We start from the raw sequence: 26,404 nt of genomic DNA, 5'->3' as shown, positions 1-26,404 counted from the left end.
AAAAATAGATCCAACTAGTTAGAAGCTATAAAACTCATAAGGTTGCTAGATAAAATATATACACCCAGTTAAATTTGAACCTCAAATAAATAATAAATATTTTTTTAGGATAAGTATTCATATACAACATTTGTTTTTTGCTTTTCTGCCAAAATTGGCAAAAACTAAATATTTACTACTATAAGAATTAGATCAAATAAACATTTCTCATTGTTCACTTCAAATCCTATCAAAAGCAAGTTTTCAGCAGACAATGAACATTTCAGATCATGCCTTCTGAGAATGTCATGCTTCATCCCCTTAATTATGAGTTATTTTCTTCTAAATGGATCCTTCTAAATAAAACTCTAGTTATACAAAAGAAATTAAAGCTATATTACTTATACATCCTAAAGTTAGAAATAACTAGATTTTGAAAATTTCTATCAGCTCAAAAAATACCTCCAAAGCTTATTCTTAAACTATACTAATGAATTTACTACTATTGTGTCACTAGACATGACAAATTTCAATTTCATTTACAGCTACCTGACAGGACCAAAAAAAAAAAGGATTAAGCGCTACTTAATATTGCATATCTTAATTTCAATGTTCCTAATACGAAGTACTACTATGGGCAAAATATTTAAATTTGAAATTTGAAAAAAAAATAGTATTCAGCATGTATTAAGCCAAAAAAATCCATGTAATTAAGTTTCTTTATGCATTTCATCATGGGCAGGTAATGTTATACTGATTTGAGGTATTAAGAATCACGTCCTAAAAATATTAAAAAATGAACAGAACATATATATCTGAAAAGCCAATTCAGGAATGAGAAATAGAGTTTACAGAGGGAAAATTCTGTTTCTCCTCATTTCACCTGGGTGTCTTTCGGGTATGTGCTGACAGGGAGGAGCTGTCAGCATTACTACTAGAGAGAGGCTTTAAGGTGTGGGAGAAGAAGTCACACCAGACTTTCCAGACTTTTCTGTGTCACCACAAGCTCTTGTTTGAAAAGGTGACCTTGAGCACTGAACCAAAAGCTCACACACACAAAATAAAAATATTTAAATTAAAAACAAAACTCCTCTAAGCATTCTTTCTGGTTCTTTTCTTAAGCCATCTGACTCATATATATGTGTGTGCATGCCCTCCCCCCTCCGAGTACCCCTGCCCTTCTTCCTTCTCCTGCTGCTGTTTATTCACTCTTCCTGGCTACACAACCAGTTGCCATAGGGATTTTTGTGAAGTCACAGATGGGGGATTAAAATTTCATTTCAGTTATGAGAACAAGAGAGCAAGAGGGAATTCATTTGCATAGTACAACAATTGTAAATTTCAGAACTAAATATATTAGAATGATAACGATTTAAATAAAAACAACATCGCGTCAGGTTTCTTCAGGGCTTTCCCACTTTAAATTTTAAAAAACACAGAAATTTCCTCCATGATATTCATGGGGAAATTTTAATGCAATATACATGTGTTATCAAGGCACTCTTCTTGAAAAATATTCTGTACCTAAATCATCTGAGGTGATGATGTTTGTTTCTCAAGTTTTCACATAAATACATTTCTGATTTTTTAAAAAAATTAAGTGTACAATAGGCCTCATGTCCTAACATACCTCAGTGTCTGTGGGACCCGGGCTGACCTCTGGGTGGAACTGTACACCGAAGAAGGGTTTACTCTCATGCATAATTCCCTGAGAGAACAAGAAATAGGAGAAATTCCTTCTGTAACAATGACTGTCAACCAGGGCTATGTATTATTCAGCAGACAATAAAGTTCAAAGAAAAAAAAGAGTTAAATGCTCAAGGACATTCCAACAGCTAACAGTCATAATAAAAATAAGCCAACAAAGACTCAACCAAATGTGGTTCCTTCATAAAAACAACTGATTTGAGGGCACCTGGGTGGCTCAGTGGGTTTAAAGCCTCTGCCTTCAGCTCGGGTCATGATCTCGGGGTTCTGGGATCGAGCCCCGCACTGGGCTCTCTGCTCAGCGGGGAGCCTGCTTCCCCCTCTCTCTCTGCCTGCCTCTCTGCCTGCCTGTGATCTCTGTCAAATAAATAAATAAAATCTTTTTTAAAAAATTAAATAATTAAATAAATAGAAATTTAAAAATTTTAAAAAAAAGAAGGAAAAAAAAACTGATTTGGTCTATAGCCTTTGGGTGACCCCCTCCCAGGGTCTGTTCAGAATAAACTCAAATCTTCTTCTTATCTCCAACTCCTAGATTTCTTCTCTGAGGGTCTTCTCAAAGGCTACTTCAGAGCCAAGTAAGTCTCAGAGACCCACACAGACAGGCCCAAACAGATCTCAAGGACATTCCAGCTGTCCATTAGCAATGAACGTGGAAGACAGTCACTGATTAACCACTCAAAGAGGGTATCTCAATGAGCCAACTGATGAGAGAATAAGACAGAAGTAACTTTTTAAAAAGCAGAGGGTGATGGGAAATAAGCTATAAAAAGAGTTCTTACACATATTCTCTCTCTCTCTCTCTCTCTCTCTCACACACACACACACACACACACACACACACGGTGTCTGGCTAACAGAGTATGAAAAGCCCTGCTTTACTCATTGCCAACTGAACAGGTTTATTGAGAGCACTCACCTCGTTGGTTTGGTCGTTGACATTCACAAAAAGTGGTTTCCAGCCAGCAGGAAGGGTGTTGTCCAGGGCATAGCCATGATTCTGAGCAGTAATGAAAGCCTGTCTGTTTGTGAGATTCAAAACAGGTTGATTCTGCCCTCTGGAGAAAAAAAAGGAGAAAAAGAATAGGGAAAAGGAAAAGTGAAGACAATAAACACCTTCATTGTAAAATAGTGGATGAGAAAATCCTATTAAAATGTGAAAGTTTCAATTGCTTCGTGGAAATTACTTTGTGAAAAAAGTCACAGATTGTTAATCCCAATAATTTTAGCAACAAAAATCAATTCAGGAAGCTTTGCTGTGTGTTAAATACCAGGTCTATTAAACTTCTACAATCAGTACAAAGGGAGAACTGAGCTCATAACAAAAAGTTAAGAGTGGCTCATGAGCTTAACGGAGAGACAAATAACAATTTATGTTAAGGAAGATAAGTAATTTTAAAGCCAGAGGAGAGTTTTTGGGAAATGATAAAGAGATGACAACTCTGTCCTGAATAACTTTGAATTACACTTTACGAAGAGGGTGGACTATGGGGGAAGAAAGCGCCATGTTGAATAAACTGGCATCATGCAGGGTAAGGAAGCAAAATGGAGAGGATCTGAAGACTTCCTGGCTCTTGAGTCTTACAACGTTATCAGTACTCTGCTATTTAGCTTGGAAGGCAGAGAAGTTTCCTTTGGAATATCATATGATGGAGCATAATAACCTCGATTTATGCCAAGGGAAGGAAAATAACTTTAAACCACAGCAACATTATTGTTAGAGAAGGCTGCCTTTCAAAAATGCAATAAAAGTGGTATCGGGGAGTCAGACAACTATGAACCATGTAATAGTACAGTTATCTGGTTTTTTCTGAAGAAAATGGCACATAAGTTCTCTAAGGCTTTTGCAGTTAGTTATTAATAGTGTTTCAGAACCAGTTTGACCTGTAAACAGATGCAGAATTGTCTTACCTGTTGGGCATGGACATCTTGTAGGTTTTGGCACCAGCAGCCAGTCCTGTTACTAAATTTCCTGTACTGATTCCAAACAATGGCTCCTTGCGGTCACTCTCCAAAATCTAAATCAGGGAGAATTTTTATTAGCCAGGAGTACTGTTCCAAAAAAAAAAAAAAAAGATGCTGCCTCTGATGGAATAAAAATGAAACATCTCTTTTATTCTTAATTAAAAAGGTAAGGAGAATAGAATAAAAGGAGAATTGAATAAAAAGCTAGACTATAAATAAGAATATGACTGACAAATGTGTACCGTTAGAATTTTTTAAAATGTACTTAATATTCAAACTAAACAAAACTTGATATTTCTTCAGAAACTCGAGGGTATTATAGGCCCCCAGGCCATGATGAGAAACATGAATTGCCATTTTACATTTGTATAGAAAGACACATTTGGAGATTGGACTCAAGCTCTCTTCACTTGAGGACACAATCCCAGTTACTCTGCCTGAAGAAAGGTTCTTTTTCCTCTGGGACCCTCTCCTCACTGGCTCCCCCCATACAATATCTGCTGACACTGCCTCAGAGGTCACAGATAGGAGCTAAAGAATATCTGAACACCTAAAAGAGATTCCAGCCTTTCCAGCTACACAGACTCCCTCCACCTCACGCAGATAGATACCACCCCCAGGTTTACTGCACCTTTTTGACATTCTGGATTAGTGGTTGTGCAAGAGCAGGGTTCCCCGGTCCTCCAGCAATTAAAAGCCCATCATACTCCATCTTGGTGAAATCATGATTCCAGGGAACTAAATGCACTTCAGCTCCTCGCTGGGAAGCAAGGACAAAAATGATCAAGTCAATAACGGTGTTCTTGGCCAAAGTGTAATTTTGCCTAGACTTTCTCTTGACTAACCACTCCCTAAAGGGGAGGGGAAAATGGCACATAATTCAAATAAAAAATGTTGAGTGAAAAATTCTTTGGTGGCTCCCTGTATTTTGTGTGATGTGTAGGAAGTCAGTGGTCAATAGAAAGTGGAGGAAAAAACATCACTGAAGTTTTGATCCTGAAAAAATTGATAACACATTTTCCCATATTTCAGGAGGCTTCAGAACCTAAAGAATTCCTGACTAGGCACTGAGTAATATTGGTCATTTTCACTACCTGTAGTAGAGAGAGTGGGAAAAAAAAAAATCCATTTTCTGCAAAATTTAACTTGGTCCACCTCTTACATTTTTCAATTTTTTTTTAATCTGACCAAATTTTCATCAGTCTTCTTTCTTAGAGTTTTCTCACACTATCTGTAGTATCTATACTCTGATAGAATAATTAGAACTTTTATATATAGAAGTGGACAGGAAAATATCTTTGATGGTTTCCCTAGAAGCATCTCCTGGGACAAGAATTTGAGGGAAAGAAGCCTATTTGGAAAGGTTTCTAAGAAGAAACACTAGAAAGTGACACTATGAGGCACCCCAATAAAGTATGCATTACCAAGCACTATGGACAACTGGAGTTTCGGCCCACTAGGGAACTCTGAGAGCCAGTGTAGACTACTCACTCTCAAGATAGTTCATTGACAGGGCAAAGGAGTTGGGATATTTACACACTGGTGTTCTCTAGTCATTGAATGGGACTGCTCCAAGGATCATTAATTCTGTGTTATTTCCTGCCTACCAGCAGGTTCCAAACATCAAGAGAGAGCCCTCAAGCAATGAAGTGCAGACATTGGATGGACAAAATGCCTTATAATGGTAAAATGAGAAGAAGATACAGAGAGGCCATTGACAGCATCTGCTACTGAAGAGTCAAATGCAAATTTGTGTTAATAAATTGACAAGAATTTGAAATCATGATTTGGAATGTGAAAGTTTGTACTATATTAGGGCATGATCCCTGCAAACATTTGGCACATGAGGAATGTAGTCCAATGGAGGAGTTCTCCAACTGACTCCAAATTTTGGGTCATTTCTAAACCCGAAGAAAGTAAACATGGCATGTCTCAGAATGTCAGTTAATCCATGGTAAGAACCATCATCATTCTTCTCTGTATTGGTGGCCCCTAAAGATTTTTTTAAAACATAGCCTACATCACTAATTTTAACAGGGATACAAGTGTTATTTTATAGATCAAAGACAACAAGAAGAGAGCAGATCCCCTGACGTTCCAAGGGGAATGCACAAGTTTTCTCTGAAACAGAGGAAGGAAATCAGTTTAACACTAAAGATCAATATTACAAATCCTCACCCTTGAGATGGAACACATCACTTACCTTTACTAGTAGGCGAATTACATTGTTTTTAATCCCACAGTCAACAGCTACCACTTTCGTGGGGTTTCCTTTGCCATACACTTTGACATCCTGCAATTTTGACAAGCAGAGCGTGAGAGGGAAGTACAAGCCATGAACAACACAGCAATATCGTAAACACATCTGGGGACGCTTTGCACTTATATTGGTAACAGACTGATTGCTAACTACTAGGGAATGACTGGCAGTTAACAGTCAATTTATCAGGCACAGAGAGTGCCACAAACTGTATCGTTTTTATGAGGGAAAGTGTACTTTGCTGTTTTATATAAAATGTTGATTATAGTAATAACAATGATCCCTAAGAAATTGGTCACTTCCATAATTGACAATAATCTCTCCCATGTTTTGCCACATTAACAACCAGTGGCAATGGAATTTTCAAGTGTTACTGGGTGATTCAGTACTAGACAGATGTGGTAATAGATACATCATGCTTTAAATACCATTTGTTCCTCAACTTGCAGTAAAGTTTGGATGGGGCAGAGCTGTTGTGCATTAGGCTTCTGTAGTGGGGCTAATGGGTAAAATCAGTATGAGAGTCAGAGGATTGCTAAGCTAGTGTAGACCACTGCTCTCTTTAGGTTACCATGCGATCATTTGCATTTAAATGGTAAACTCCATAAAAGGATCCCTGAGCATATCATAATCATTACCTACAGCTAAAGCACTGCTTGGAGTCAGATCCATTTTCACAGGCATTTACCCAAGAAGCAGTTCCCCCAAAGTCATAAAAGGAGAAATAATAGAAACGGAGAGAAAGCCTAGAGGGCTGGGTGCCCACACTGATTACAGCTTTGAGAATTACCTAGTATATTCTGAATTTAGGGTGATTTCAATGTTTCCAAAAGATTTTAGATGAAAGTTGCAACCTGGATATTTGAAAGAGCATTTTACTTTAACTGAAACATCAGCTCTCCACTCTCCACAAATTCTAAAGGATGGGAAATCATAATCCTTAGACCGTACTTGAAAAAAATATCTATAAAGTTTGTCACGATTTTTTTTTCCCTGCTAACTATTCTAGAGAAAAAGTGCTCAATTCTTTCCATGATCTGGGGAAATTATTTCTGAGCTGATCCATAAATGCTAGAGATAATCTCTCTCATCGGATAATTTGAAAAAGTGTGGATTTATTTTTAACCTTAGGCTTCTCCTACAACATAAAGCACTATTACCATCTAGTTGTAGCTACATCAAATTGCAGTTACAAGACAATAAATTAAGCTATCAACCATATCAAAACAAAACACACAGAATATATATAATCTGATAAAAATATGCATTTTAGCACAGCTACAATGTAATTATTCAATTCTGCTAGCATTAAGAAATGGGGTCAGTTTTCACCATTGCGATCTCTCTCTTGATCTGACATAGATAAAAATACAGACAGGCTCCTTTTTGCTGGTCTGTACACAAATACATTATATACTCTCCATACAGAATGACAGCAGTTTTAAGGAAGACCTCACAGACACGTGAATATGTGAATTTACATTATGACTCTTGAAGAGAAGAAATGTATTATGTACTGGTTTTAACCTTATTACCACAGAATTCTTTTTAAGGTGACTTTCTCTAGGTCAGTGTTCCTCACATGTGGAAAATGCTGCACTAGATCCTCAAGGTAGTTCTCAATACTAAAAGGAAAAATAGCCCTTTTTCATACTGTCTCAAATGAAATCACTTCACAAGGGAACATATAGAAACACCTACAGGAAAAATAGTATGGGCAAATTTTACAGTTAAAAACCAGGGAATATTGCATATGGCATGATCAAATTCCAAATATATAAGCAATTACATATCTAATTTAAAATTCGCTGTCTTTAACAACTCCTATTTCTCAGGTTTCGGCATCCTGTGAATCGTGTTTGCATCCAGCATCAGCACCACGGTCAGTACTGATCGGCAGGGACCCATGGTTCTGGTCCCCGATTCCATGTGACTAGGCGTAGGGACGGGAATACCAGATAATATCAACATGTGTTTTCTCTGAAACCGACATGCTCTTAGTCAGGCGATTTTCAGCCTTTTCATAACATTTTCTTAAGGAAAGGCCCTGGTGCCCGGAAGTTCTCACAGCTGGAATTCTTCATGAAATGTTATTCTCCACGGTCATTCTGATTGATGCTGGATTGCAGCAGGTAAAATTTACTAACTTTAAATGCACTGATTTGTAATATATATTTTAGCAGCTATGAGATCTTTTTTCCCTCAAGTCTGGTGCTTCAGGATGAAGACCTCGGCCTACGTGAAGATTTTGATATAAGAAATAAAACTAGAAAATGTGAAGGGAAATCTCTCACCTTGGTTGAAACCTCAGCGATCAAATTCTGCTTATTTGGATCCACGAAATCCACAGGCTGACCTTCAAATTCAATCTTCCCAAGCATGGTACCCTATCAAAGAAAAAAATTAGACAGTTCAAAGGGAGTACCAGGCAAGGTGCTGACAGGATCCATTCACAGGGACTTAAACGACTGCTCCAAGATCTAAATGTCTTTATAATTACTTAAAACCATCAGCAGAAGTTCCTCATCTTCTCAAACTGGAAAGATGAAGTAATTTGTACAGTACATTTTGAGAAACACTGTGGAATGTACAATTCTTTTTTTTTTTTTTTTTAAGGTCCGAGACTGGCCCTTGGAGTAAGCAAATTCTAAAGGCATCAGAATTCAGGTCTCTAAGTTTCAGGCTGCTGCAAATTAGAGCATTTTAGGGTACCTATTCCCTTAGTGCACATGACCTAAAGATAGTTCAGTGGCAACGTGGACAAAACAATCTTTTGAGAAGAAAATAAGAAATCTAAAAACAGAAGAAAATTGAAAAGAAGTATTAATTATATGATGATAGTTAAATTCATTTACAAAATGATATAAAGTGCTAGGTAAATCACAACCTTTGAAAGTAGCATTGAAAATGTTCACTGTTTTCGGTTGTTCATGTCCTGGTGTCCCTAAGGCCCTGCACTTTAAAGAACGTTCAGACCTCTGTGAAGTTTTCACAGATTAGCCTTGCTAGCCTGAACATGACAAATGTTTTCTTATTATTAGCTATGTCTTGAGATTTACTTATTTGTTAGTAAGTCTAGCTTTATCTATTTACAAAATAGCATATTACAAATCAAGACTTTATTGGAGGAGGGGAATCAAGATAATTCATTGATTTGCCTCTCTCTAAGGAAATCACTGCATTGGAGGAAAGGGAAGAAACTTTTGTTTCCTTCTGAAATATATTCCTTAAGGAAAGAATTAGTCACGTGAGAATGAGTGAGGGTAGAAAGCGCCAGTAGGTCATTCTCATTAACATCTATTCTCGGGAAAATTACGGAGGAGGAAGTAAAATCAGAAGTAGAGTGGAAGGGCTGTGTCAACTCTCATTGTCTTCCTTCTGGTCACGGGTGTGTGACCGTTTTCAGAAAGCCATTCTTTCTGCTTACAGATCCTATGTCAATATACATTCTAACAAGGAAACCACATATTTTCTTGAAGAGTCTATTTCACTTTGAAATTGTATCATTTCTTTTTTCCTTTTGGTTTCTTTAAAGATTTTATTTATTTGAGAAACAGAGTGAGAGACCATGGTGGGGAATGCAGAGGGAGGAGGAGAAGCAGACTTCCTGCTGAGCAGGGACCCCCCCACCCCACACAGGGCCCAAGGTCATGACCGAAGGCACACGCTTAACAAACCAACTGAGCCACCCAGGTACCCCATCCTTTTTTAGGTAATATGATTCAATGAAAAACTTTAACAGCATTTGGGGAATTTAGTTAAAATTGATGAGGTAAAGTTTCTTTCTGCTCTGGGATATGAAGGTTTTATGTAAGAAAAAAAGAAAAATTAGTACCCTCCTCTTACAACCGATGAAGCAAGCAGATGGTAATGAGATACTCTCAAAAGGAGGGGTCGGACTGTTCAGCAATCAGATATGCAAGCAAAAGATACACTTATCTTTCATCACCTCGGTCATTGGTACAGTCTCAAGAAAGACTATACAATTGAGGTAGCGTATGCAGGGCTCATTAGACACACCCATGAAATATAACTCATTAATTTCACAGATAACCCCTCCAAGAAGACTAAACAAATAACAGCACTAATGCTGCACACTTCCTGGTTTGCTTCTTTCAGCAGGTCAGTATTGAATTGAGGCAAAGTTGTTATGCACCTGATTACCTTCTCCACTGGGCTCACTACCCCTGTCACGTGGGCTGACTTAGGCCTTGACTCTCTGGCATAGTGAATACACAGTGGGCACTCAATAATCTGCTGTCCATCCAGCAACAAACATCCCACTCAAGTATTCAGTTTTGAAAATGACATCAGAGATAGTAAAACAAGATGACAGAGGCCCAAATGACAAGAAATTGGTCAGATTTGTTCTTTCACATATTGTTGGGTTCCTCAAGCACTGAGAAAAAATAGAATATATATTTTTTCATTTATAGAGCATATAGTAGATAAACCATATATATGTAAACAGGGAGAGAGAGAGAGAGAGAGAGAGAAACATTGAGTTGGCTAAAGATGATGATCATACCTTATCCCGAATTATTTTGGTCAGCATTCTTGTATCCACTCCATAAATTGCAGGGACCTATAAGAAAAAGAATTCGTAGTGACAGTGAAATTGGAGGAAATTAGATCCAGCATATTGTTTTCAAGTTATAAACTGAGATCATCTATCTTCTTTTTTATTTTGTTCATCATCTATCTTCTTGAGCAGTAAATAATTTCCCTCCTCCTTCTTTTCTCTGACCCAGGGTGACTGTGTTGTCAGAACACGGTAAATTGCTGTTCCACTTGGGAACAGGACTCTTAATACCCAGGTTCTTCCTCAGAATAAAAAATGAGAAATTCTGAACATCAATCTTTTGCTACAGTATTGTTTCTTTTTACACAGGATAGTAAATAGGCAATGTTACATATTTATATATATAACATGCATTTATGTATATAAATAATGGAGTTTGTGAATTTCCTAAGCAATGATATGTAAAGACTATGAAAATCCACATTTGGAGCCAAATGCTCTGGCTACCTACTAGACACTCAACACATTTTTCTGAGGATGTTTATTTTTTTTTTAAAGACGTTATTTATTTGTTTATTTGACAGAGATCACAAGTAGGCAGAGAGGCAGGCAGAGAGAGAGAGGGAGAAGCAGACTCCCCGCCGAACAGACAGCCTGATGCTGTGCTTGATCCCAGGACCCTGGGATCATGACCCTAGCCAAAGGCAGAGGATTTAACCCACTGAGCCACCCAGGCTCCCCTCTGAGGATGCTTATTAAGTAGTCAGACTCTAATAAGATTTCCCACCTGATTAGGAAATCAGGCAATATAACCATTTGTTTTCTTTTCTTTTCTTTCTTTTTTTTTTTTTTTTTTTGAGTAGTTTGAATAGAGACAGATGTGGTAAAATAAAGGGACAGTGAGTTAGGAAACAGCAAAATAGGTTCTAATTTCTTTTCTTCTACCATTCGTCTGAGTGATGTTTGAGCAAGGAGTTTTTATTCACCTATACACAGAAGGAGATGAACTGGTTACTATCTTAGACCTTTTTTTTTTTCTTTTAAAGATTTTATGTATTTATTTGAGAGAGAGATTAAGAGAATGGTGGACAGGAGAGGCAGAGGAGAAGGAGACCTTCTGCGGGGCAGGGAGTCTGACATGGGATCAATCCCAGAACCCTGGGGTTATTGACCTGAACCCAAGGCAGATGCTTAACCAACTGAGCCACCCAGATGTCCCTATCTTAGACCCTCTTCTAGTCTATATGTCTGTGATTACGAAAGAAGATTCAAAGAACATTTTAAAAACTAACAAGTCATGGATGAAGTTTATACTCAGACCATTAGATCTGACACAGAGCAGCTGTAATATCAGTTGCCTAGTGACACAAAGGAAACATTAAAAGGAGGGTGTCCTAAATGACCATTACAAAAATTAGCTGTCTAGGTAATGGAGGTAAATTTGGATAATGGTTGAGAATGAAATAGTAATGATTCAGGTAGTGAAATAGATGCCTTGTTCTCCCCTTTAAAATTTAGAAAAAAAATGAAACCCAGGAAGTCAAAATCAAGATTCCTTGATTTTCAGAAAGAAGCAACATATAGCCTCAGTAGGTTAACGCTCATTGGTGTGGCAGAGCTTTCTTAGAATAATATTCTGTCAGGTAGAGGCTCCAAAGCGACAGAAAACAGCTACGGCAACACTAGAGATGAAGTCAAATATAGCAGGTCCCTTAACTTTAAGTACGTCTGAGATTCAAACCAGGAGAATCCTCTTATTTGATTAGAACAATAATACTTAAACTAAGGAAAGTATAAGATAAAGTTTATAACACTTTTCAATTACCACTTCAAATAGGTTATATCTAATTATATGTCATCGAGTCGTAATGTTTAAGCCAAAAGAAACTTAGCAATCTGTTTATCCTCAAAAGAGTTCACGATTTGGAAAATATGGTATGATTACATGATCTGCATAAAATCACACAGCTAGTTAACGGTAAAGCCGGTCCGAGAACCCACGACTCAAGTTACATATCACAATCGTGGGTATAAGGGATGGGAAAATTAAGTGGTTCAAGAAAATTAAAAAAATCTAAAATGTTCTCTAGGCTCTTTCCCCAAAGAGAAATGCTACCAAGCCTGTGCGAGTGCCACCTAGTGGATTAAACTAAAAATGTGTGGCCCTCAGTATTTCAGAAGAGAATTGGTCCAGACAGGACAGCCTTTTTCTCACCTTTTCTTCCTGTAGCCACTGCCCGAGACTCTTGGTAGCCAGCCAGTGGTGGTAGTCATTGCTGTAATTCAGCACCAGCAAACCTGCAACCTAGAAAGACAGGGAGTTGGGGTGAGCAGAAAATATTATCCAACTCTTGTGACTTGTTTTACGAGTCCATTTGCAATTTTTTTTTTAAAAAAAAAAAGCTTGAGAGATGGAGAGGAGAAATGAGTGGGGGAAATCCGAGTGGGAGACAAACCATGTTCTGAGAAACAAACTGAGGTTTGGGGGGTTGGGTGAGCCTGGTGGTGGGTATTAAGGAGGGCGTGTATTGCATGGAGCACTGGGTGTGGTGCATAAAAAAATGAATTTTGGAACACTGAAAAAAATTAATAAAATTTTAAAAAGCTTTATTATATCCACTGATTCAAGGCTTAAAATTCTGGAGACTTGAAGAAAAAAGATGATCAATAATTTTCTCTTTAAAAACATCATTGTCACCTTAATTACCATGTCGAGGAATATTCTTACCTCATTTGCCAAATCCTGTGACTAAGCTAGGTCCCCCATGTCAGCACCCTGGTACTTTTTCTCCATGGTATTTACCAATAATCTAATTAATGATTAGATTTCATTATCTTCCTGTACATTAAACAAAGGATACATAATTGTCGATCTACATTTAAAGGAGACTGAATATATGGGGGAAATTGTGAGAAATAGAATTGAGCTAAATGATCGGTCCAAGTCATTCAAAAATACAGTGGGGAAAAAAATAGAGTGATGAATTTGGATTCTACATTTTTTAATTGTTTATATGGTCCACATTCTTAATACTATCCAAATTTATCTTGATTAGGAAAACTTAATGTGTTTACTTTTAGACTGCATATAAGCTATCTTTTATTCAGCCCCTAAATAGGATAAGATTAAAAGGCAAATACTTGATACAGAGTGGATTACCAAAGACCTTTTAAAAGGTAATTCATCACCATTTCTTGTAGCATACTTGTCATTTAGACTTATAACAACATCTTTCCAAATTAAACCAAATTTCATCCAAGGCATTAAGAGTAAATGCAAAGTGCCATGAAAAATGAAATTCAAAATTATGTCATGTTAAAAATCATTCCCATAATACACAGGAATAAGGTTGAGAGCACGAATTTAATGGGTTGTCCTACAGTATTGAGGAGAAACTTTACTCATCCTGGATTCTTAAAAATAAATCAACTATCCCCCCCTCCAACTGCGACTTTTTACTTATTTTTTTTTTTTTTAAGTAGGTTTCGTGCCCAGGGTGGGGCTCAAACTCACAACCCTGAGATTAAGGGTCTCATGCTCTAGAGACTGAGTCAGCTAGGTGCCCCAAATTGAGACCTTTTAACTAGTCATCACTGGCACTACCTTAATTCCATCAGACTCCAAATACTTGCTAAGTCCCAGGCCATCCACTGCGGCAGTGTCAGGGGCTCCACCATTCCCAATAATGGGATTGGCCATGGTGAGAATCTGTCCCTTGTAGGCAGGGTCAGTAATAGCTTCCGGGTACCTGAGTAAAGAAGCCAAAAAATTACCAACGACAACAACAAAAATGTCTGTAACCACAAAACTACAATCTACAGACACACTCTTAACTACTGAATCCTCGGAAATGAGAGAACATTAATTTTAAAACCTATAAGGCTGCATCTAGATTTTAGCAAATCTAAAGAAATTTTATGATCAGATATAAAAATGTATCGCATCATCTGACTCATATGAAAAGTCAAACTGACCTTTAAAAAAATTTATTTTTTCATGTGAGTATAGCTTACAAACAACGTTACATTAGTTTTAGGTTTACAACATAGTGATTCAATTTCTCTATATGTTATGATCTGTTCTCCACAAGCATAGCCCCCAGCTGCCATGACACAAGACTATTATAATTCAGCATCACTGTATTTCCTTTGTGGTGCTCTTTATTCCTGTGACTTATTCATTCCATAACCGGAAGGCTGTACTTCCCACTCCCCTGCCCGCACTAGCCCATCCTCTCCCACCCACTCCCCCTTCCCTTTGGCAACCATCAGCTTGTTCTCTGTATTTATGGGTCTGATTCTGCTTTTAACCTAAACTGACTCATAAGTACTAAGACATATTCTTATATAATCTTCAATCCCTAAACTTCTTAAACTTTTTAATCCCTTGAAAAATTCCTTCATAGGGAATGAAGGAATTTCTAAAAGATTGTCCTAGTTAAAGTTTTCAGGTATCCTGAAGTTTCCCCTTGCCTTCCAGACACGAATCCAAACTGGTATTTACTATTAAGGGCTGCCAGTTTCACCAAAATATTAATTGTCAAAAATGTTTAAGTTTTTTAAAAAATAGTTTTCAGGAACCTTGAAGACTATCCTGATTACATCGCTGGTGACTGCATGGGTGTCTATGTTTATTAAAATTCATTCAACATTTAAAAAGACTGAGTTAATTTCTGTGGCAGAATTGCCCAAAAATATAAAGGCTATTGGTTTTTATTTTAAAGTCTGGAGAAAGGGAAAAATAAGAATACATATATTCCCTGAGAGAATTACTTAATATAGTTGTTTTTCAAAACAGTTTTAGAAAGAATTATACAAGTTTGAGAGTTATCAACTTAGAAAAGAAAATCAGTCCCACAAAAATTGCCCTGAACCACTTCTGACTTCTAAATCAAAAGATTCCGAATAACTGTTTTAAAGTACTGGCATAGAATTAGGGAGAAATGCATTAGATCTTCATTTTAAAGTTAAGAATGTATTCTCAATTTTATGATCTCTATATATATATATATTAATATATATGCATATATATCACTCTCATTCTGAATATTAAGAAACATTATTCCAGTAAATACCAGGAGTTATCTGTAGCTATTCCATGCCCTGGAATACAGTGTAAGTGAGGCTTCCCCGGACCCTACCCACCCCACCGACCCCCTCGCCCTCTGACCCACGCTCACATTTTCACTTTCTGCAGAAAGAGTTAAACCAAATCTTTCTTGTGGATTACTACTGGTAATGAATTTAGGTGCTGAGGGGGACAGAATCAACAACCTTGAAACCAATAAAGTTGAACTCGGGCAATAGTCAACATAAATTCTTCAACCCCATCCAAGACAAAGTCCTCCCAGAACTACTTTTGTCAACAAAACACTTAGTCTTTCAGCTCTCCAACCCCTGAGGAGACTAGAGTGCTGTAATATTTATCCACACCTCCATCAGCTAATTTCTCAGATGCCTCTCACCTGTCAGGAACTGATAATTTTTTAACCAAGGCTTACACACAATATAAATGCATTTCTTGAAGATGAAAAACAAAATAACCCCTTTAATTATCAGCCACCTTACTGAGTGAGACACACAATGAATGAAAGCAACAATTCTCAATGGAAAATAGGCTCTGTGGACTAATCTTATTAATGAATGCCTTTTCCTACATCAAAAACATCTTTAATTAATTTAATTTTACTTCCCTTTCTTCTTTCTCTCCATAAAAGAACTGACCATTCCCTTTAAACATATGCTTACAATACTCTCGCTGCAAGTGAATAAATACAGCTTGTCCTAGAGAACTGCAGTGTTAGAAGCAAATTAATCCATCAGGTCCTGTTTGACTTTTGTGATGTGACAAGATTTATTACCCATAATCTATCACAGAGAAGAAAACTCCAGTGCCCTCCATCATTCTGATCTATATTAAACAGTTGTTTGTTGGCAGGTATATTAACACAGCTAGTAATTAGTGCTGTCGGAAAGCTTAAATAATTGCCTGGTGAAGCAAAACTTTGCAAACAGCTTTCATACACTGTAATTTAATGTTCTCACCAGTGGAACTATTTTAAAACCCACCTAATATTCTTCATTTCAGACAGAGCCAAGAGTTTAGAGAAAAATGTATGTTAATAATATAAAGGAAGTTTCGTCAGTTAATAACTTCCATATCAGTTAACCCAACATCCCTGTCTTTATAAGGTTAACGGAATTTTCCTAAAAGAACTCCCAAAGAAGTTTAGTTCATTGACTCTCTAAGGGAAACCTCTTGAAACCATCCAGTCATATTTTTTTAAAGGACTCATAGATTAGTTTTTTTTTTAATCCCCGCTATAAATTACTGTCTAATCCAGGTCCCTCATTTTATATGTGGAAACTAGGATTCAGAAAGGTTAAGTGATTTTCTCAATATCGCGTAACCTGTTAGCATTGAAAATTAGACCAGAACTTCAGCCTTCCTGTTCCCAGAGAACAACCATTTGTTGGTCAATAAGGACAGCTAGGTGATTTCTGCAGCATCTCTGATCTTTTTGCTGCACACCTATTAGCAGATCTTAAACACTGACTTGGGTCTCAATTGATAAATTTTGGAACCATCAGATCAATGAACCTGCTCTCCCTTTGATTACTTTAAGACAATAAACGGACCTGTTATTTCACCTTTCTTACTAGCGTGTGAAATTACACAGAATACCTAAGAACTTTCTCAGCTCCTTATGGTACTTCATATCAGATCTGCAAGGTTGATTCTTAACTTCACTAAAGCAATGGCACTGGACTGTGCTATCCATCCCTTCCTTGCTTCAATTTCTACCTTAATCATATCCATACCTTCTCCGACAGAAGCCATTTAAGTCATCTCCTATGACTTGTGTCCTTGGGCTCTAGGTTTCTAGAATTAATTTTATGCTTTATTTTTTCAGGGGAAAACCAGTGTCCATGTTCTCTTTCATTTACCACGGCAGGGAGGAGTTTGTTATCTATGCTGGAAGAGACGACTTCGAGCACAGGGCAACGGCAAGCTCATGTGTAGTCCTACTATGATGGGATGATTTCAGTTTTCCACCATGACTAAGACCATCTAGTTAGTCCTCTACATAGAGGAAGAAGAAAACCTTGGTGCCCGAGCATTACTCACCCCCCCAGGCCCGTGTTAAAAACCACTTCACCAGCGACAGAGGATGGATGGCCGAAGGAGTAGCCTTTCATCTTAGTTCCATCTTCCAGGACAATGTGTGCTGTCTGTGCCTAAAGAAACAGACACATGAATCTGAGCGGAATACAAAATACGAGGCAAAACGCATTGAAAAATATCCAAAGGTACGATACACAAACTCACACACTCATTAAATAAAGGTCCAGTATATGTGATGAAACCATACTGCCTACATTTGGAGTTTCTCTCCTGCTCCTTGGCACTTTTCTTCAGATGTATATCTCTTGTCCCTGGCAGGTGTTTTATTTTGTTTCGCTTGCAAGAGGAACTGAAGCATGTTGATACATTGTCTATTCTAAGTCTACTTGTAGAATTATCGACAATCCAGGAATACTTCAGTTGAGCTGAAATGCTGTGTGTCTATCTTTTTCCCCTTAATATTCCATAGCTTTGCTCAAGGATAGCTTTAAGGGAACTCATGAGTTTGCAAAAACTTTGTGTATCGTACCGTACAGCTCATCATCACTCTGGGGTTTAGAGCTAGAAGGAATCTTAAAGATTATCCATCAAATCCCCCAGAGTGTTCCAGAGAGCTCTTGTGTTTCTTTCTTTCTTTTCTTTGCTTTCTTTCTTTTTTTGAGAGTTCTTATGCTTGATGGAGTTGTCTGAAGGGCCGTCCCTCTACACCAGCTTTATGATCATAAAGAAGTCAAAACTTTATCACTCAATTAATACTGATACAAAAGCAAGCAGTATGAAATATCTAAATATAGATCATATTATATTTTTTAGTAGAGTTATTTATATCCATGTCTGGTTCTCTCTTTAGAATATAAGGCATTCTGAATTTGATCACTTCACCATACTAATCTTTGAACAGCTTCTATACAATCCTTGGCTAAGAAGAGGGACAATGAGAGAAACTTATCTATGAAGCAGGCATCAGCCACTCTTCCAAAATACTCTAAATGCTATTGTTGAAACAATTTATGTCAAATTTCATTTCCATAGAAGTTAGGGAAGAGAGAAATGTGTTAAAGTATACTTTGGGAGGCAAAATATAGACTCGGTAAGAAACCACAGGGCAAAATAAGTGGAATGTGATCTTTAGAATAAATATAAAGAAAAACATCTCTGCAAGAATTGAAACTTTATTAATTTTTGGCATAGTATTTTTAAGATTGAAGATACCATTGTGCTTATATTTAAGAGTCCTTTTTAAAAAAGATGCATATTTAAATACTTAAGGATAAAATACCATGATATTTATGATATCTGAAATTTCCTTTGAAATATTCAGGGATTAGGGCGAATTGGTAGGGATATGAAATACATTCCGCCATAAGCTAAAATTGTTGGAGTAAGGGAAATCAGTGTGCTGTTCTTTCTGCAAAGATTAAGTGCAGCTCTTAAAGAAGAACCAAGATGCCCTTCAACGGACGAATGGATAAGGAAGATGTGGTCCATATACACTATGGAGTATTATGCCTCCATCAGAAAGGATGAATACCCAACTTTTGCAGCAACATGGACGGGACTGGAAGAGATTATGCTGAGTGAAATAAGTCAAGCAGAGAGAGTCAATTATCATATGGTTTCACTTATTTGTGGAGCATAACAAATAGCATGGAGGACAAGGGGTGTTAGAGAGAAGGGAGTTGGGGTAAATTGGATGGGGAGGTGAACCATGAGAGACTATGGACTCTGAAAAACAATCTGAGGGGTTTGAAGTGGCAGGGGGGTGGGAGGTTGGGATACCAGGTGGTGGGTATTATAGAGGGCACGGATTGCATGGAGCACTGGGTATGGTGAAAAAATAATGAATACTGTTTTTCTGAAAATAAATAAATTGAAAAAATTTAAAAAAAAAGAGAAGCATAGGAATTCTCTACTTTCTTTCGCTCACATTTTTAGGACTGCTCTCATGGTGCCTAATCCTTTCGTACCCTGCCATTCACCCCCACTCCCACCACACATACACACACACACACACACACACACACACACACACCAAACTTGATACACAGCAGAAGCTTGGGAAGTGATTTCTAGACCTGGGTTACTACACTCCTTTAGATCTGCAACATGTATTCAGCTTTTCAGGTGTTAAAGTGGAAAAACTTGATTATTTTTCTATAGTAGTCTTCTCTGTAGAAATGCAATGCCTCTTTTCGGTACAAAGTAAACAAATCTTTTGGCATTTGAATAACTGCTCATTAATGTATAAAGTAGTGTTTGATCATCTTTAAACCAATATAATCTGTGCCTAAATATTGTTTATGTGAGGGTATGCATACACATCAACTTATATTTACACACAAAATAATTCAGTATTTCCTAATAAAATTGATATGTTTAAGATACTTATTTCAACAGGAAAGTTCTGTTTTTTTGCAACTGGAGGTACAATACATGGATTTCAAATTTATATTTCTGAGAAAGATTAAAGTGCTGGACTGCACACATATGTGTTTCTGTGTGCAAGTCCGTATGTGTGGCAGAGTTAGCCAAAAGAATTTTGTCCTTTAGTTGGCTTATCAAATAATCTTTGAGACAGTTTTGTTTCATGTATAGCCTTGGAACTAGTGTTCGAGATCTCAAGCTTGATACTTTATCTTTGAATAGTTATGGTTTATCCTCTTAGCAACTAAACGAAAAGAGCTTTTGGAATTTAAGAAACAAAACAGATGAACATAAGGGAAGGAAGGAAAAAATAAAATAAGATGAAAACAGAGGGAGACAAACCATAAGAGACTCTTATCTATAGGGAACAAACTGAGGGTTGCTGGAGGGGGGAGGGGTGGGGATGGCAACACTGGGTGATGGGCATTAAGGAAGGCAATTGATAGAATGAGTATTTGGTGTTATGTGCAACTGATGAATTACTAAATTTTGCCCTTAAAACTAATAATACAGTGTATGTTAACTAAACTTAGATTTAAAAAAAAAAAAAAAGGCTTTTAGAATTACTTGGCACAAAGGAAACCACAAGTGATTAATGTAGTATGAGTGATGTCAAGTTCTGAGTTCTGCTTCTGTATATAGGAAATCAACTTTGCATGTCCCTTCTTCTCATAGCATGATTTTCTTACTTTGCATTTTATTTTAATTTACCAACTATTGGTTATTTATGATTGAAGACAGGGGTTGATGGTTTTAGGAAGAGTGATAATGTTCAGTGTATTGTTGAAGATTGTTACAAGCTAATCAAATGTCTATGGTGATGGTTCTCAGTAGGGATATTTTTAATAGGAAATTTCCCTAGGTAGCTCTGACATGTTTCACTAGGTGAAATTCTTTGGTCCAAGTAATGAAAATTCACTGTTAAAAAAGTATTTTCTCCTCAAAGTATTATTTTCTGTTCTTGAGGAAGTCATGTGTAACCTACATGCTTTCACAAAATGGAAGGAGGAAAGAAAACATCTTCCTAAACAATACGTAACTTTGATAGAACCTAAAACAACTGGACTTAGTTGGCAAAACGGCTACAAACTACAAATTTCAGCTGTTTTCTATCCATCAGTTTATCTATCCTACTCGAAGCCACCCCTGCCTAAAATATCATCTATTTACTTTTTTACTCTTTTCCCCTTTTCCCATCTAAGAATTTCAAATTGTCTGATCTCTGGGTTAGACACCATCTAATTATTTTAAAGAAAGGTAAAAATTAACATAAGCAAATCCAATTCTTGTTAGCCTGTTCCCACAATTCTATTTGGCATTTTTCTTTCTCTCTCCATGGGACTAGATTTCTACTTTACTTTCAGTCTCTTAAAGATATACTTGAGGAGACATTTACTGTTGCCTGAAATAGTCCCTGAGATTGTGTTCAATATGTCTTTTTGATCCTTTAATTATATTTTCTGTTCTTTTTGGCAACTTTTATAGGTCTTCCAATCCTCTTTCCCACTACACATTATATTCTTACAAGGCTTCTGTTTATAGCCTATGGTACCCTTTATATTCCACTTAACTACATAGGCCTCTGATGAGTTTAAAATGATGAGTGCCAATTGACTTATCTATGAATTGATAGAGGAACTCTGAACAAAGAGCTATTATTTGGTATCCCCTCTTCTAGCTAATAGTTCCCCAAATGCTATTTCATTCCAATGAGTCCAAAAGAAATCACCTTGTGACTATTGTAAGATATTTTAGTAGCCTTGCCCTGAGAGAAAGAGGTCCATAGCCTAGGAATTAGATTATACCATTAAAGGATAATTTAAGTGCCTACTGACAGAGCCCTTCAATACTTTGAATGCTGGAAGTACAAAGGAAACCTTAAGGAAAAGAAGCCTATACATTCATATAATGTCAGGAAAAGTAACCAAAGGATATATAAATATGAATTCTACTAAGTGAAGGACCTCTATCATGACATGGTCCCTATGTGTTTAATAAAAATATATGTGTCAAGAAGACTGCTTTCACATTCAGGTCAAAAACTCATTGAGTTCCTACCATGTGCCAAATCCCACACCAGGCTCTGGAAATACATGGACAAATGTCCCCAGACCCTCCATTTAGCAAAAGGTCTAGATATGTGACTGAATGGTAAGGAAGAAACCTCCAGAAGAATATCACTGAAGCACCTGGAGATAACATGATAAATAAAATATCCTTTCCTTTGGGAGATTTTTCTTTAATAAAAGAATTCACCCTTTCTTTTCCATCTATGCTTTAAGTAATAAAAATTAAAATTTTATGAAAGAATTTATGTCAAATTTTGAATTTAAAGCCCAAAATTTAAAGGTTTTTTCAAGGGATGCCTCTGTTGCTCAGTTGGTTAAGCATCTGGCTCTTGGTTTTGGCTGTGGTCTTAATCTCAGGGTGGTGAGATCAAGCCCTGTGTCAGACTTTGTGCTTAGCGCAGTCTGTTGGAGATTCTCTCTCCCTCCATATCTGCCCCTCCCACTTGTGCTTGCTTGCTCTCTCTCAAATAAATAAATAAATCTTTTTTTTTTTTTAAAGGAAGAAGAAGATGCCTTCAAGTCTGCTCAAATGTCATCTATCTTCTTGGTGAGTCATATCTCCTCCCTCTTATTTAAAATGAAAATATTGCCCCCTCCCACCCCCCCCATCCCCCCAACCCCTCCAACTCCCCACCCCCACCCCAACCCCGTGCTCTATCTGCTTTTCCTTTACAGCAGTCATTGCCTCCCTGCCTTAACGTCCTGGAAAGCAAACTTCATCTGGACAGAGTATTAGATCTGCACAGAGTAGACAATTATTCAATTTTTGTTGCATGAATAAAGATTCATTGAGTGTCAATATGAAGAAAATAACATAATACCAGAAATTGTTACTATTTTTATCATTATTATTCAGCTTTCAGTTTGTCAAGGAATGAATTTAAAAATAAGCAAATACTTGTTTTGAGTTGCCTGTCTGTTAAGCTTAACCAAGAATGCCGTTCTATAATGTGTTTAATTTAGTCCCATCAAGCGGAGATACTATGTTGGAAAAGAGACCTGAGTGGCATTGAGGGAGACAAGGGGCGAAGAGGGAAAGATCAGTGGATGGTTATACCCACACAAGCATAGTGAGTGTGCTGTACAAATACGTGTTGTGCAGAGCTAAGACAAATACCATGCTCATTCAAAATTCAATTTACTAGGCATTTCACATCAAAGAGGCTGACGGTGCTTGAATTACTTAACAAACTGTTTCATTTCTTATCTCACTTCGCAAACATAGACAAAGAATGAGAAAGTTCTCCTTACCCAGTACATTCTAAAATATACGGGTACATGAAGAAAATTCCATTTTATTCTATTTAATTTTAAGATAATTTATGTACATGACTCTTGAAGAAAAATTATTTTACATTTCTCTTATTGTTCTCAGGTGTTAAAACATGAGTTTGTCACAGCAGATTCATGTGAAAGGCGTAAGGAAAGGTGAACTCAAAGGGATCAAAAGTTATTTTGTACACCGAAAGCTATTTATTTCTTGATCACCAAAATTAGGTGAATAAACATGTATTATTACCCACCTTACTCAAGTAGAAATTGGAGTCTAACTGGCTGCTGCCTATCTCTTTGTCAGTCATTGTAGAGCAATGGAAGTATGCAATAAATTCTGAAGTGAGTTTACTCTGACCCCTGCTTGGTAGAATTATGAAAGATTTTAGTCTAGTTTGCTCTCATTACACATGGAGAACAACTATTCTCCAAAATGTAAATACTTATATGAGCGTTATTTGCAGATGGCTACTTTAGATTTTTCCTCGTTTTGTTGTTGTTGTTGTTGTTGTTGTTGTTGACGACCTGGGATGAACAGTCTCAATTCTTTTCACATTTCCTTAAAGTTCTTCATTTTACTTTTTCCCCTCTGGGTCTTTGACTAATAGTCTAAGAACTTTTCTTAGTAAAACCTTCATGAAAATTAAATTCCATGTGTGACAGGATCCACTTAGTGGCCTAATTTTAATTGAGTCCTCATTTTCATTATAGTGTAATTCTTCATCACTAATTAAATGCATATGAAATTATAAGAATATTCTTCAAATCTCAAGATCATAGCCAATAAAAAATCTTAACTTTTAATTCCCTATCTAATTTTAGATTTAAGTGCCTCAAAGTCAAAGAACTAGTTATGTGTTGTTGTTAGTTGCTTTTATTCATATTGACTCAACCAAACTGACAATAAAATAATGAAATATAACAAAGAAATTTTGGGTTGTATCGGTACCCATCTTCAGGTTAGCAGTTAAGAGATATTTATACTGCTTTTATTAATGGAATGTAAATCAATCCCTTTTCTCCATTCAACATCATTTATCATCCCAAACAAGCATCATCCCCTAAATGTAATGAGGAAAATAACCTTAGCACAGGGGCAGCAGAACAAGAAGCATCTATCTAGAAATCTCATTTCAATAAGGTCAGTCACATTGGTTTGCCAAATGCCTAGATCACAGACTTGAAAAATAAAACTATATATTGTAAATATATAAATTATATAGTTATTTCAGGATAAGAGTAAGTAGAATTTTCCATCTAACCAGGTGAGGAATTATTTTAAGTATAGAGGGAGTAGAATTCTGGAGAAAAGCAAGTACTATAGGGAAAAAAAATTCATAGACTATGGTCAGTTACTTCTTCTATGTTGACCACATCTATACCAATCTGTGCCCAGGCCTTATCTATTAGGGACTATTTAAAACTGTACTCTGGGACTATTATCATCTCATATGTAGAATTTAAGAAACAAAACAGAGTGTCACAGAGGAAGAAAAAAAAATAAAACAAAACAAAACCAGAGAGAGACAAACCATAAGAGACTCTGAATCGTAGGAAACAAACTGAGGATTGCTGCGGGGGGAAAGGGTTGGAGAGATGGGGTGGCTGCGTGATGGGCATTACGGAAGGCATGTGACATAAGGAGCCCTGGGTATTATATAAGACTGATGAATCACTGACCTCTACCTCTGAAATTAATAATGTAATATATGTTAATTAATTGAATTTAAATGAATGAATGAATGAATGAAACTGTGCTCTGTGGAAGGGGGGGAGAGGTAATAGAAATGCAGTTGGGCTGGAGAGAGCAATTGTGACCCTCTCTCCCCCCTTTCACCATTTGGCTTTCTCTCCCCCCACTTCCTGATAAAATATGGATTCACTGGCTTTTTGGTTTGTTTTTTGTTTGTTTAGTTTTGGTTTTGGTTTTATAAATGTGACTAATTGTAGTATACTAAAGGTCAACTCTACGGATGCCTCTGGAGACTTTGTCGGAAAAACAAACCTTGAAGAGCCATAGAGATTCTGGTATGCCCAGGTTCTCACCCTCATCTCTGCCTCCCTTCTTTCTACCTCCCTGAACTCCACCACTTGTTAGAAACCCAAGTATCATCATTTTTGTGCATTGATCGAACAAGCAGTAGAAGACTTGTCCTTTCTCAAGTTAAGACTAAACAAAAATTGGCACTTATTATTTACTGCCCCATAATAAAGTATATGACTAATTTCTCCAATAAGATTATAGGCAACACCAGACAACATCAAGGACAGAGAGTCTGCCTTGTCTGTCCAACACAGCATCACCAGCACATAGCACAATGACTGGCACATAGTGGGTGATTGGAGAAACCATTTTATTCCTTCCTGAATTCATACTTTGGTCCATGAAGCTAATTTTCAGAGACTTTGGAAAGGTCATTTAACCCCAGTCCACAAAGTAAAAGTAAGAGGAATGATTGGTGACTTTGGGAAATGGAATTGAGCAAGACTGGCTTAGCCCTTCTTAACTCTCTATTCAAAGAAACCTATTCTCAGTTGTACATCCAGATAGGAGAGGAGCAGCTGTAAGTGAATACATTCGACTCAGGGAAAGGAGTTACAAGAAACATATTTTGTTACAGAGCTGGGACTTGTTTTCTAAACAGCTTTAGCAATAATAAAGATGATATTCAGATTGCTGTCTATTTGAATACTGTGTCTTATTTCTGTTTTGATTCTAAATATAGAGATTGAAAAGAAGGTATTATTACACCCTAAAATCACACCAGTAGAAAGTACCCTGCAAATACTGACAGGCTGAATGAATGAATGAATGGATATTTGAATGAATGGCTTTCAGGTGGCAAAGAAGCTACAGAGATCTATTTTTGTTTTGCTGTAACCTAACTGGCTTGCAGAATGCAAGTCATATTTTGACTATTCCTCTTAGGCACTGCTCACAAAGGTAAGAAACAAGGGGCAATATATACCTGTCCTTTAACTCCGTGTGACTTATTTCCTGGGAGACTAGTTAAGAGAATAAAGAACACCTGCTTTCACAGTATTTTTCTCTTCCATATTCCACCAACTAGAGATGCAAA

The 26,404-nt window shown here is 36.9% G+C and overlaps 1 protein-coding gene across 1 annotated transcript in view; it reads right to left on the bottom strand.

The window, feature by feature from the left end:
- Positions 1-26,404, bottom strand: part of CPS1 (carbamoyl-phosphate synthase 1) — a 123,607-nt gene that overhangs the window by 83,415 nt on the left and 13,788 nt on the right. Inside the window, exons 2-11 of the mRNA XM_004767015.2 lie at positions 17,563-17,672; positions 14,038-14,182; positions 12,649-12,738; positions 10,440-10,496; positions 8,206-8,298; positions 5,855-5,944; positions 4,283-4,411; positions 3,598-3,704; positions 2,606-2,744; positions 1,610-1,687 (exon numbers count right to left, since the gene is read on the bottom strand). Coding sequence (XP_004767072.1) covers positions 1,610-1,687; positions 2,606-2,744; positions 3,598-3,704; positions 4,283-4,411; positions 5,855-5,944; positions 8,206-8,298; positions 10,440-10,496; positions 12,649-12,738; positions 14,038-14,182; positions 17,563-17,672 — 1,038 coding nt within the window. The remainder of the gene's footprint in view (positions 1-1,609; positions 1,688-2,605; positions 2,745-3,597; positions 3,705-4,282; positions 4,412-5,854; positions 5,945-8,205; positions 8,299-10,439; positions 10,497-12,648; positions 12,739-14,037; positions 14,183-17,562; positions 17,673-26,404) is intronic.

This window comes from Mustela putorius, unplaced genomic scaffold (genome assembly GCF_011764305.1).
Source record: "Mustela putorius furo isolate JIRA1106 unplaced genomic scaffold, ASM1176430v1.1 tig00000275_pilon_pilon_pilon, whole genome shotgun sequence".
Taxonomy (NCBI): domain Eukaryota; kingdom Metazoa; phylum Chordata; class Mammalia; order Carnivora; family Mustelidae; genus Mustela; species Mustela putorius.
Note: the sequence above shows the minus strand (reverse complement) of the source record. Positions and strands in the feature narration are given on the sequence as shown.